General features: G+C 44.5%; 1 protein-coding gene across 1 annotated transcript; it reads right to left on the bottom strand.

The window, feature by feature from the left end:
- Positions 1-858: 858 nt before the first annotated feature.
- Positions 859-10,483, bottom strand: LOC124045042 (rho-related GTP-binding protein Rho6-like). Its single transcript, XM_046364254.1, has 5 exons — positions 10,245-10,483; positions 9,548-9,635; positions 2,054-2,163; positions 1,768-1,902; positions 859-1,453 (listed from the first exon to the last, which is right to left on the bottom strand). Exons 1-5 carry the CDS (start codon positions 10,362-10,364, stop codon positions 1,208-1,210), a joined length of 699 nt encoding a protein of 232 aa, XP_046220210.1. The 5' UTR covers positions 10,365-10,483; the 3' UTR covers positions 859-1,207.
- Between the last annotated feature and the right edge of the window lie 2,396 nt (positions 10,484-12,879).

Raw genomic sequence — 12,879 nt, 5'->3', positions numbered from 1 at the left:
GCACCTGGTTAAATAAAGGTGAAATAAATCAATAAAAAACTGTTGGAGCCCTCTTTCTTTTCTCTCAGAGCCAGAAACTGCACCCATCATCACAATTCTGCTGACTTCTGCCACTGCTCACACAGTTGCTAAGCAACCCTTAAATTCCAGTGTTCTGTAAGTCCAAACAACTCAGAGCCCCTGTCTGTGCAAATCATGAAGTCCTCTATTAGCCGGGTCGTAGACAGCTCCTAATACAAGATGACTTCAGTGAGTACAACAACTACAATTAAAAAGGACTGGGCAGAAAGCAGATTACAAATTTGAAGAATACTGAAAAATATAAATCACCTTATACTTAAAAGATTTCAAAGCAAAACAAACTGAAAAATAACTTACTTTGGACAGGACCAGCCTGTTAGTTGTTTCGGCTCAAATTCACCCATCCCACCCACGCCCAACCCTCACGGACCCTTTACCCCATTTCTTACACTCTCCACTAAGTATGAATGAGAGACCCATCTTTGTAAAGGCCTTGATCCTGTACTCTCATCAATAATGGCCAGCCACACTACAAGAATGACAACTCCAGAGAGTCATCCCAGGTGATCAATTGTGGAACATGAAGGAGACTTATTTTTCAGTCTCTGAATCAGAGAGTTGTGGGGGGCTGCCATAATTGACATTCACTTTTTCAGCGCCCGAGGAACAGGGGTTAACTGCCTTGCTCAGAATTTTTACAGATTTTTACCTTGTCAGCTCAGGGATTCGATCCAGCAACTTTTTGGTTACTGGCCCAATGCTCTAACCACTGGGCTACCTACCGCCCCGAGGTGTGTGTGTGTGTGTGTGTGTGTGTGTGTGTGTGTGTGTGTGTGTGTGTGTGTGTGTGTGTGTGTGTGTGTGTGTGTGTGTGTGTGTGTGTGTGTGTGTGTGTGTGTGTGTGTGTTTGTTTGTTTGTTTGTTTGTTTGTTTGTGGGGGGGTGATCATGAAGAGGACCAGTATATCCTATACAGAGTAAACCATGTTTTTTTTAAGTGGGGCGTCAGTGGGGGTGGGGACTGGGGAGGATGTTGGGGGAGGCCAGAGGGGTTCTAAAGAAACCCCTTCCTTCCCCCTTACTTCCGATTCCCTTGCCCCTCTACCACCTTGCACCCCCATTTTGCCCGCTGGACTGTTCAATGGAGTGAATCTCTGGCCACCCCAGTCTGGGTTCTTCCCCCTCCCTCACATAATGGAGCAGCCCTTGGCCTTGTCCTTGCCGAAGGTGGAGGAGAGGAGGTCAGACTTTCTGGGCAGGAAAAGGAGTCTCTTGGAGAGGCGTCGGGCAGAACTGGTCTTGGTGGAGGGCTGTAGCTTGCTGATGCAGGCCAGGGCTGAAGTACGGAACACACTGTGGATGCTCTTCTCCGAGGTGAAGGCCGAACACTCCAAGTAGGCCTCCGCACCTAGCTGCTTGGCCATGGAGGAACCCTGCAACATGAAGGGGAAAGAACAGGAGTGAGATGGAGGAAGCGAGACACCAAAGAGAGAGAAAGAGCGAGAGAGAGAGAAAGAGAGGGAGAAAGAGAGAAAGAGAAAGAAAGAGAGAGAGAGAGAAAGAGAGAGAAAGAGAGAGAGAAAGAGAGAGAGAGAGAGAGAGAGAGAGAGAGAGAGAGAGAGAGAGAGAGAGAGAGAGAGAGAGAGAGAGAGAGAGAGAGAGAGAGAGAGAGAGAGAGAGAGAGAGAGAGAGAGAGAGAGAGAGAGAGAGAGAGAGAGAGAGGGAGAGAGCATTATGTAAGACTCACCTGCTCATGTGAGATGGGTGTCTGCTTCTGATTGGACAGCTCCATGAGCGTACACACGTCTGTGCGCAGGTCTGTTTTACAGCCTATCAGGAGGATGCGTGTGCTGGGGCAGAAATCCAGTATCTCTGTCTTCCACTGCAATGAAAAGGACATATGGCAGGCATGAGGTTGTTATAATGTATCATCACCACAGATGTAAAGTGCATTATTGTGATGATGGCTAAGATGAGGAGGAAGAAGAAATTGACAACAACAATGATGAGGATCACAATGACAATGGCCTTGCCTTTTTCAGTGCACCATCAATTGAGTCTGGTCGGCTGATGTCGTAACAAAGGAGCACGGCGTCTGAGTCGCTGTAGCACAGGGGTCGGACGTTATCATAGTACGGGGAGCCTATAGGGTCAAACAGATCGGCTGGGGTCAGTCACAGGGCTTTCAATAGGACAGTACATCAAATCACATTTTATTTGTCACATGCTTCGTAGACAACAGTGAAATGCTTAATTACGGGTCCATTTCCAACAATGCAGAGTTAAAGATAAGATAAAATATTCAATCAAATATAGAAATAGTGACACAATGAATAAATACACAGTGAAAAACATGTATATTTAACAAGTAAAATAACATGGCTATATACAGGAAGTACCAGTACCGATGTCGATGTGCAGGGGTACAGAGTAATTGGTGTAGCTATTTAGTGTACTTATAGGTAGGGGTAAAGTGACTAGGCAACATGATAGATAATAGACAGCAGCAGCGTATGTGGTGAGTGTGAAAGTGTGTGTGTGTTGGGGTTTCAAGTATGTATGAGTGTCTGGGTAGAGTCCAGTGTTGGTGCATAGTCAGTGGGAAAAAAGGGTCAATGCAGGTAGTCCAGGGAGCCATTTGATTAGCTTTTTAGGAGTCTTGTTAAAAAGTCTTATGACTTGAGAATAGAAGCTGTTCAGGGTCCTGTTGGTTCCAGACTTGATGCATTGGTACCGCTTGTCGTGCGGTAGCAGAGAGAACAGTCTGTGGCTTGGATGGCTGGAGTCTTTGACAATGTTTTGGGCCTTCCTTTGACACCGCCTATAATACAAGTACTTGATGGCAGGGAGCTTGGCCCCAGTGAAACACTGGGCCGTATGCACTACCCTCTGTAGCACCTTGCAGTCGGTTTTCCAAGCAGTTGCCATACCAAGCGATGATTCAACCAGTCAAGATGCTCTTGATGGTGCAGCTGTATAATTTTTGAGGATCTGTGGGCCCAAATCTTTTCAGCCTCCTGGAGAGGAAGAGGCCATGTTGTCCCTCTTCACGACTGTGTTGGTGTGTTTGAACCATTATAGATACTTATTGTTGAGGGTCAGCGTGGCAGATGTGTTGTTGCCTACCCTCACCACCTGGGGTAGCCCGTCATGAAGTCCAGGATCCAGTTGCAGAGGGAGGTGTTCAGTCCCAGGGACTTTAGCTTAGTGATGAGCTTTGAGGGCACTATGGTGTTGAACTTTGAGCTGTAGTCAATGCACAACATTCTCACGTGTTCCTTTTGTCCAAGTGGGAAAGGCCAGTGTGGAGTGCAATAGAGATTGCATCGTTTGTGGATTGGTTGGGGTGGTATGCAAATTGGAATGGGTCCAGGGTGTCTGGGATGATGGTGTTGATGTGAACCATGACCAGTCTTCCAAATCATTTCATGGCTACAGATGTGAGTGCTATGGAGCAATAGTAATTTAGACAGGCTACCTTGGCATTCTTGGGCACAGGAAGTATGGTGGTCTGCTTGAAACATGAAGGTATTAAAGACTGGGTCAGAGAGAGGTTGAAAATGCCAGTAAAGAAACTTGCCAGCTGATCAGCGCTTGATCTGAGTTAGCGTCCTCGTAATTCGTCTAGTCCTGTGGCCTTATAAATGTTAACCTGTTTAAAGGTCTTACTCACATCGGCTACGGAGAGCGTAGTACCAAGTGAATAAGAAACTCCATTAGTTCCATTAAGAATGATTCGTTGCAGCACAGGACACCATTCACTCCCCCTGGTAACTACGGCAAAAGCCTTGGTCAACAATGCTTGAATCCAATACTCTATTATACGCCCCCCCCCACACACACACACACACTGTACACTCAAATGTTCTTCCTCCCTCACACTCAGATCTACAGTATATCACTTCACTAAAGTTCTGCGCCTTCCCACTTAGTAGAAGATTTCTCCAATAATTCCCATTGACACACAAACAGACAAACATACACAAACACAGATATACAGACATACAGAAAGAGTAAGAGAGAGACACAGTACACAACTCTATCCCAGTCACACCCCTGTGTTTTGTAAACAATTTATGCTGAACTCTGTTTTGTGCAGAAATCCCACTTTAAATCAGAGAGATGTAACACAGATCTCTGTATCAGGGGAGAATCATTGATTTATGTGTTTAGGGCGTGGGTTCTATGTGATGCATAACACAAACTGTACTGTATGTAAAATGTCATTAACAATGGTATCTAAACTAAAAAGTAAATGCTTCTCATGTTATAAATTGAAGACTATTGCTTAGAAAACCTTCATCTGGTTGTGTGTGCATGTGTGTGTGTGCATCAGTGGCAGTTGCTGCCGTTTAAAATGAGGGAGGACGCAACATGTTTTATCAGCATGGCCTTATTTCTATTACAGCATATTGGATGACTGTCATTCATATTCCATTCACCCAGTTCAATGTAACTGTCATGTGTGCTCCCTCTCCAGCCTCTAGGTCACCATGCTGCTCATTAAGGCGGACACCTGTCACCATCGTTATGCTCAACTGCGAGTCATCAGACTCACCTGGACTACATCACTTCCCTGATTGCCATCCGTATATATGTCACTCCCTTTGGTTCCTTCCCCAGGCGTTATTGTTTCTGTTTCAGTTTCCTGTATGTGCGTTGTTCGTGTTTCCTGTTTTGTATTATGTTGTGTGTCGTTATTAAAACACTCACTCCCTGAACTTGCTTCCCGACTCTCAGCGCACATCGTTACAGTAAGATCGATAGGTTAAAGCTACTGCATGATACACAAATTTCCCCTATATCCATCATGAGGTTGCTACCACCTAGCCTATGAATGAAAGTTTACAACGTAGGTGCACAGGTCAAGAGAACATTTTTAGTAATCAAGGTGACAGACAGTGGCACATCCAATAGCGCCTTGCACACTATTGCCTGCATCTAGCTGATCGAGGGTGTATAAATGACTTAAATGTAATGTAATGTATTCATTAGTCCAACAGTTGCAAACAAGAGTTTCTATTCGACCATCTAAGGCACATATGTCAGAGTCAAGGCCCGCGGGCCACATCCGGCCCGCGAGAAGGTTTTTTACGGCCCCTGGGATGATCTTGATTTATTATTAGAACCGGCCCGCAGACCGCAGCAAGCCGGCAGCCCGCAGATCTTTTACACGCACCAATACTACATTTCCCACAATGCAACGGTGACGCACCGAGCAGTAGGCTGCTTCATTTCAATATTTATTGGCACAGCAGTTGTCAGCATCACAGTAAAATTAACTTTCAGATACCCATCAAAAATGGCAAAACGGAAGGTGGACACTGAGAACCGGGGTTTCAAACAAGGTGGGAGTCGGAGTATTTGTTCACGGAGGTAGCTGGAAAACCTGTGTGTCTTCTGTGTGGAGAAAGTGTGGCGGTACTGAAAGAGTATAATCTGAGACGACATTATGAAACGAAACACGCGGACAAAAACAAGAATATGGACATGGAACAAAGGCTACAAAAGGCAGAGGAATTAAAACGAGGCCTCAAATCTCAACAGGCTCTGTTCAAAAAAGCCAAATCACAAGGCCAGGCTGCTGTCAAGGCCAGTTTTATTTTGGCAGAAGAGATCGCTAAATCAGCCCGGCCATTTACGGAGGGGGATTTCATCAAAAACTGCATGATTAAAGTTTGTGACGAAGTTTGCCCAGAAAAAAGGCAACTCTTTTTAAATGTGAGTCTGAGCAGAAACACCATTGCCGAGAGAGTAGACCAGTTGTCCATCAATCTAAAAGAGCAGCTTGTGAAAAAGGGAAAAGATTTCATTGCATATTCCTTGGCTGTGGATGAGAGCACCGACATTTCTGACATTGCCCAGTTGTCAATTTTCATCCGCGGAGTGGACTCCAGCCTAAGCGTGACAGAGGAGTTTTTGGCTTTACGTCCTATGCATGGCACAACTACGGGGCATGATTTGTATGAAGAGGTGTCAAGATGTGTAAATGAGATGGAGCTGCCTTGGGAAAAACTCGTGGGTTTGACAACCGACGGAGCACCTGCGATGTGTGGACACAGGAGCGGACTGGTGACGAAGATACGGGAAAAGATGCAAGAGGAAAACGCGACAGGTGAGCTGACAGCTTATCATTGTATCATACACCAGGAAGCGTTGTGCGGTAAAGCCTTGAAAATGGAGCATGTAATGAGCATCATCACGCGCACAGTTAACTTTATCAGAGCCAAAGGTTTGAATCACCGCCAGTTCAAGGCATTTCTGACGGAGTTAGAAACGGAGCATGGTGATTTGCCTTATCACACAGAGGTGCGATGGCTAAGCCAGGGAAAGGTGCTTCAAAGATGTTTCGAGCTTCGTGAGGAGATTTGTCTGTTCTTGGACAGCAAAGGGAAAGACACAACACAACTCCGAGACGAAATGTTTCTGTGTGAAATGGCTTTTCTGTGTGACATTACGAGTCATCTGAATGCAATGAACTTGCAGCTGCAGGGTCGGGATCGTGTCATCTCTGATATGTACAGTACAGTGAAGGCATTTAAAACCAAACTGACTCTGTGGGAGACGCAGATGCGGAAAGAAAATTTGAGCCACTTTCCCAGCTGCCAGACCATGAAAGAGAAGCTCTCTACCAGTGCGTTCCCGAGCGCACAGTTGGCTGAAAAATAGGTATGCTTGCCGCTGACTTTCGACGCCGATTTGCTGACTTTGAAGCACAAAAAAGCAGGTTGGAACTGCTCGGTAACCCATTTGCTGTTGACGTGGAAAGCTCACCACCAAACCTCCAAATGGAGTTGATTGACCTCCAATGCAATGATGCACTGAGGGCAAAATATGCGGCAGTGGGTGCTGCGGAGTTCGCCCGTTTCCTCCCCGACACAATGCCCCAGCTGCGCATCCAGGCTGCTCAAACGTTGTCTATGTTTGGCAGCACATACCTGTGTGAACAACTGTTTTCTTTGATGAACTTGAACAAAACATCACACAGAAGTCGACTTACTGCTGAACACCTCCACTCAATTCTGAGGATTTCCTCAGCTCAGAGCCTTACCCCGAACATTGATGAACTTGTGGAAAAGATGGGACACCACCAAGTATCACCCTCAACCTCAAACAAGTGAACATTACTGTGCAATCACATATTTAGAGTTTTTACTCAGTTCAAGTTTAAAAGTTAAAGTTTAATATTTGTTTTCACTGCATGTTACTTCTCCTTAAACAAAGTGTTGTTTTTGATTAATAGATTTTTGCACTTTATTTTATTGTATTTCAATCCAATTATATTTTAAAAATATTTCAGTTGAGTGGATGATAGAAAATTGCTATTATTGTTTTTTTCTTTGAAGTAAATTTAGCCCACTTTTGCTAAAATAGAAAATATAGGCTACTGATGGTGCCTTGAATACCGGTTTCTTTCATTTAATGTTCATGTTATGGGGATTTTTATATAAAGGAAATTTGTCTTTTGTGTCTGTTGAAAATTAAAGATTACTGACAGAGCCATAAGAAAATATTGCTTTATTTATCTGATCATATTGGAATATATTTGTTAGGTTTTCAGTAGGTTCAATTAGGTTCACTAGACTATATGCGTCATTTAAAAAAATTTCAATGAACATTCGAACAGTCCGGCCCTCGGCTTGTAGCTAAATTTTTTATTTGGCCCTCCGTCCATTTGACTTTGACACCCCTGATCTAAGGTATGTTTATCTTTGTTTCGTTCCGTTTGCTTCCATTTAAGATTTTTTTTTTCAACAAAATCGGAGGAATGACCACACCCCTAATCACCTGCAAATGAAGTTCACTTTCATAGCAGCCACATACAGACAGCATGCTCACTTTGCTAGTTGTATAATTCCTCTTGTTCAAAACTGTTAAACTATTGTCTTTCTCTCTTTGAGTCAACTACTCACCACATTTTATGCACTGCAGTGCTAGCTAGCTGTAGCTTATGCTTTCTGTGCTAGATTAATTATCTGATCATTTTATGAGCCTCCTAGTCAATGTACCCAGAGGAGGACGGAAACTAGTTGTCCTCTGGCTACACCATGGTGCTACCCCAGTGAGTGCCATTGAAGCAACTATAGACCTTCATAGTTATTAAATATTTGGTGACATGGTGACATTGTGACATTGGTGACATGGTGACATTGGTGACATGGTGACATTAAATATTTGGTGACATGAATATATTTAATACAGTGTTATCGAAAGGCTAACTTTTGTTATGTTTCACTTTACATTTTTCTGAAAATCCCCTTCCTCTGAGGAGGAGCCTCCACTGATGTGCGTATGTGTGTGCATGCATGCCTACACACCAAAGTATAACGTATGTTAATGTTTACATGAAATTAGTGCTTACATTAGTGCTTACAGCGATATATGTGGTCCCCTCTGTTGTACAGGAAGGTCTCTGTGCTAAAATCAGACGCTGACAGGATGTCCATCCTCTCACCACACCAACAACAGATTACATTTTTAACCTTCTCCAGAAACGTGTTAAACACAAACTAAACCAGCAAATAATGAACTAAGAAAAGCTTCATCATGCAGATGTACAGTGTAACCTACTTATTATTCTTTTTTATTTTTTATTTAACCTTTATTTAACTTATGCCTTTATGGGTAGTGTTAAATGCATTTGCATGATATAGAATTCCCTCCTTCTACTGTAGGTGTGCCATTCTCTTCAGATCCAATCCATTATTAAAAGCCTGACAAACATTCTCCTTTGAGGGAGGCAATTGTCTGACGTTTACAAGGAATAACTGTATAGTGTGTAAAGGCAAGAGATGAGGGAACTGAATGGCAGTGATTGGACTTGTTTTTCCACTAGGAGACAATGACCATATTGTCAGAGGTGTCCAGGGTGATGCAATGCTGGGGAAACAGTGATGATGATGGCTCTGAACCCTGGAGCTGAGACTTTAGTTATAGGACAATCGGAGAAATCCATGATATGGCCATAAAGGATGAGAGCACTGCCAGCACAGGATGTCAGAGAGACAGATAGAGATCTCCGTGTTTAGACTAGAGAGGCACTTTTGATGGCATGATGATAGAAACAGTGGAAAAAAGAAAGGTGGAAAGAGCTAGGGAGAGGTTAAAAGGAGGTGTGACAATGTAAAGGTGGGGATGAGTCTACTGTTGTTTACAGATTGCATTGTTTTCAGAGCGGGTGGGCAAGTAAATGTAAGTCAGGTTTTGCAGTACAATTCCTCTGAGAACTTGAATATAAAGACACATTAAAATGGAATGCTTTTGGACTCTCTCCTGTTCAAGAGAAAGGAGTTTCAAGGTAGCGGCCTGAGAACAAGTTGGAGGAACATTTCACGCATGATAAACCCCCTCCACTATATCTGCAGGTAGAGCACCTTGTATAGAGAGACATGATACATTATATCCCTTTTTATAATACATTATAAAGGCTTATACATGCTTAAATACCTTAAGTAATGCTTTAAGTAAAGTGCTACTGTAAGGGTATGTTGGATGTATGCAGGGAGAGAGCAGAGTGTAATGCTCACCTGACGTGTCCCAGAGACTGAGCTCTACGCGCTGGTCCTCCAGCTCCAGACAGGCTGTGTAGTTCTCAAATACTGTTGGAACATATGTCTGTGGATGCAGAAAGGAATGGGTTCATTTGTACTACTAAAGGCAATTACACTATGTAAATGTAGGATTTAGAAATTAGAATACAGTCAACCTGTGAAATGATGACCCTTGTAATCCTCAGTCCCACATTTACATACAGTGTAAATTGTGTTAGTTTTACATATAATGATCATCCCAGTTTGTGGCTACTGTGCCACTGCCTACTGTCTGTCTGACCAAATAAGGCATCTGATCATTTCAAAACAAAGGCCAACTCCATGATAACAGAAAAATAATACAAATCATTTTAAGGAGGTATTTTAGCATTTTAAGAAATAGGAAATAATTGTTTCCTATCAATTATACAGTTAGGAAGTTAATACTTATCTTGGGATAAAGTATCATATACGAATTAAGCAATACATAGTCTATGTCTTGAAACTCTATCATAAATCTAACACAATCTAGCAATGCAGTTATTAGTGAAAATATAAACTTGACACATTCTCTTTGTTATTATCATATAATTATCACCTCTTTATAGCCTATGTATGTTGACTATTCCAGTAGGCCAATACCTTTAGGTTTTGACTGTAATCCAATCAAATGTGCCAGGTAGAAATCGCATACCTCAGGATAGGAATCCTTTGCCAGGACTTGCAACATTGCGGTTTTCCCGCATTGAACATCCCCAACCAACACCAGTTTACATCTCGCCACCATAGGCTGGGTAAGTCTTCTTTCCTTCATTGTGAAAAATATTTGGTTGATGAATACAATAAATGTATATGTGAAACAAAACAACTCCTTTGTAAATCCTCTGTCAGTTATCAGTGGTTTGTGCCGTGATTCTCTCCTCCTGCGATGAAGCTTGCTGCCAGCGGGATTGATGAGATATGACACTGCGGAACTTTATATTGTCACGACAGCCAATGAGCGTTCTGCTAATGGTTGCGCGGCACGCGCTTCGGACGAAATATACAAGGTTTTTGTAGTCAACTGTTCTGAAAGGGCGAAATGACCTACATAGTCTATCCATGTCTAGTGGATGATACGCTTTGTGTGATCTTAGAGAGAGGAGGGAAAATGGCTACAGGTTATTTAATGTTATATTGTTAAATGTTTGTCATCATGGAGTAGGCCTAATGAATGATCACAACAGCAATTTTATAATTATTTATTAGAATTATATTTACGGCTACATTTAATGCATTAATCCTTCCAATATCAAAGTAATGTCAGTCAATACCTTCTAGGTCAATCAAATGTCTTTCTCTTTCTTCGCCTGTTGGACAGAGAAGCAGTGAGTGGGGAGGGTTGTATGTTTTTTTTTTTGGGCACAGAGGAGGGTAGTGCGTTTTTTCCCTGGTTTATTTTACATTTACATTTACATTTAAGTCATTTAGCAGACGCTCTTATCCAGAGCGACATACAAATTGGTGCATTCACCTTATGACATCCAGTGGAACAGCCACTTTACAATAGTGCATCTAAATATTTTAAGGGGGGGGGTGAGAAGGATTACTTTATCATATCCTAGGTATTCCTTAAAGAGGTGGGGTTTCAGGTGTCTCCGGAAGGTGGTGATTGACTTCGCTGTCCTGGCGTCGTGAGGGAGTTTGTTCCACCATTGGGGAGCCAGAGCAGCGAACAGTTTTGACTGGGCTGAGCGGGAACTGTACTTCCTCAGTGGTAGGGAGGCGAGCAGGCCAGAGATGGATGAACGCAGTGCCCTTATTTGGGTGTAGGGCCTGATCAGAGCCTGGAGGTACTGAGGTGCCGTTCCCCTCACAGCTCCGTAGGCAAGCACCATGGTCTTGTAGCGGATGCGAGCTTCAACTGGAAGCCAGTGGAGAGAGCGGAGGAGCGGGGTGACGTGAGAGAACTTGGGAAGGTTGAACACCAGACGGGCTGCGGCGTTCTGGATGAGTTGTAGGGGTTTAATGGCACAGGCAGGGAGCCCAGCCAACAGCGAGTTGCAGTAATCCAGACGGGAGATGACAAGTGCCTGGATTAGGACCTGCGCCGCTTCCTGTGTGAGGCAGGGTCGTACTCTGCGGATGTTGTAGAGCATGAACCTACAGGAACGGGCCACTGCCTTGATGTTAGTTGAGAACGACAGGGTGTTGTCCAGGATCACGCCAAGGTTCTTAGCGCTCTGGGAGGAGGACACAATGGAGTTGTCAACCGTGATGGCGAGATCATGGAACGGGCAGTCCTTCCCGGGAGGAAGAGCAGCTCCGTCTTGCCGAAGTTCAGCTTGAGGTGGTGATCCGTCATCCACACTGATATGTCTGCCAGACATGCAGAGATGAGATTCGCCACCTGGTCATCAGAAGGGGGAAAGGAGAAGATTAATTGTGTGTCGTCTGCATAGCAATGATAGGAGAGACCATGTGAGGTTATGACAGAGCCAAGTGACTTGGTGTATAGCGAGAATAGGAGAGGGCCTAGAACAGAGCCCTGGGGGACACCAGTGGTGAGAGCGCGTGGTGAGGAGACAGATTCTCGCCACGCCACCTGGTAGGAGCGACCTGTCAGGTAGGACGCAATCCAAGCGTGGGCCGCGCCGGAGATGCCCAACTCGGAGAGGGTGGAGAGGAGGATCTGATGGTTCACAGTATCGAAGGCAGCCGATAGGTCTAGAAGGATGAGAGCAGAGGAGAGAGAGTTAGCTTTAGCGGTGCGGAGCGCCTCCGTGATACAGAGAAGAGCAGTCTCAGTTGAATGACTAGTCTTGAAACCTGACTGATTTGGATCAAGAAGGTCATTCTGAGAGAGATAGCGGGAGAGCTGACCAAGGACGGCACGTTCAAGAGTTTTGGAGAGAAAAGAAAGAAGGGATACTGGTCTGTAGTTGTTGACATCGGAGGGATCAAGTGTAGGTTTTTTCAGAAGGGGTGCAACTCTCGCTCTCTTGAAGACGGAAGGGACGTAGCCAGCGGTCAGGGATAAGTTGATGAGCGAGGTGAGGTAAGGGAGAAGGTATCCGGAAATGGTCTGGAGAAGAGAGGAGGGGATAGGGTCGAGCGGGCAGGTTGTTGGGTGGCCGGCCGTCACAAGACGCAAGATTTCATCTGGAGAGAGAGGGGAGAAAGAGGTCAGAGCACAGGGTAGGGCAGTGTGAGCAGAACCAGCGGTGTCGTTTGACTTAGCAAACGAGGATCGGATGTCGTCGACCTTCTTTTCAAAATGGTTGACGAAGTCATCTGCAGAGAGGGAGGAGGGGGGGAGGGGGAGGAGGATTCAGGAGGGAGGAGAAGGT

Source organism: Oncorhynchus gorbuscha, linkage group LG10 (genome assembly GCF_021184085.1).
Source record: "Oncorhynchus gorbuscha isolate QuinsamMale2020 ecotype Even-year linkage group LG10, OgorEven_v1.0, whole genome shotgun sequence".
NCBI lineage: Eukaryota > Metazoa > Chordata > Actinopteri > Salmoniformes > Salmonidae > Oncorhynchus > Oncorhynchus gorbuscha.
This window is presented reverse-complemented; position numbering and strand designations above follow the sequence as displayed.

Bases quoted from the DNA above. Each gene is read 5' to 3' on its own strand.
- LOC124045042 (XM_046364254.1), bottom strand. From the start codon at position 10,364: ATGAAGGAAAGAAGACTTACCCAGCCTATGGTGGCGAGATGTAAACTG. The intron at 9,636-10,244 runs GTATGCGATTTC...CTGCATCCACAG, and splicing joins CAAAGGATTCCTATCCTGAG to ACATATGTTCCAACAGTATT. The intron at 1,454-1,767 runs GTGAGTCTTACA...TTCATGTTGCAG, and splicing joins CACCCATCTCACATGAGCAG to GGTTCCTCCATGGCCAAGCA.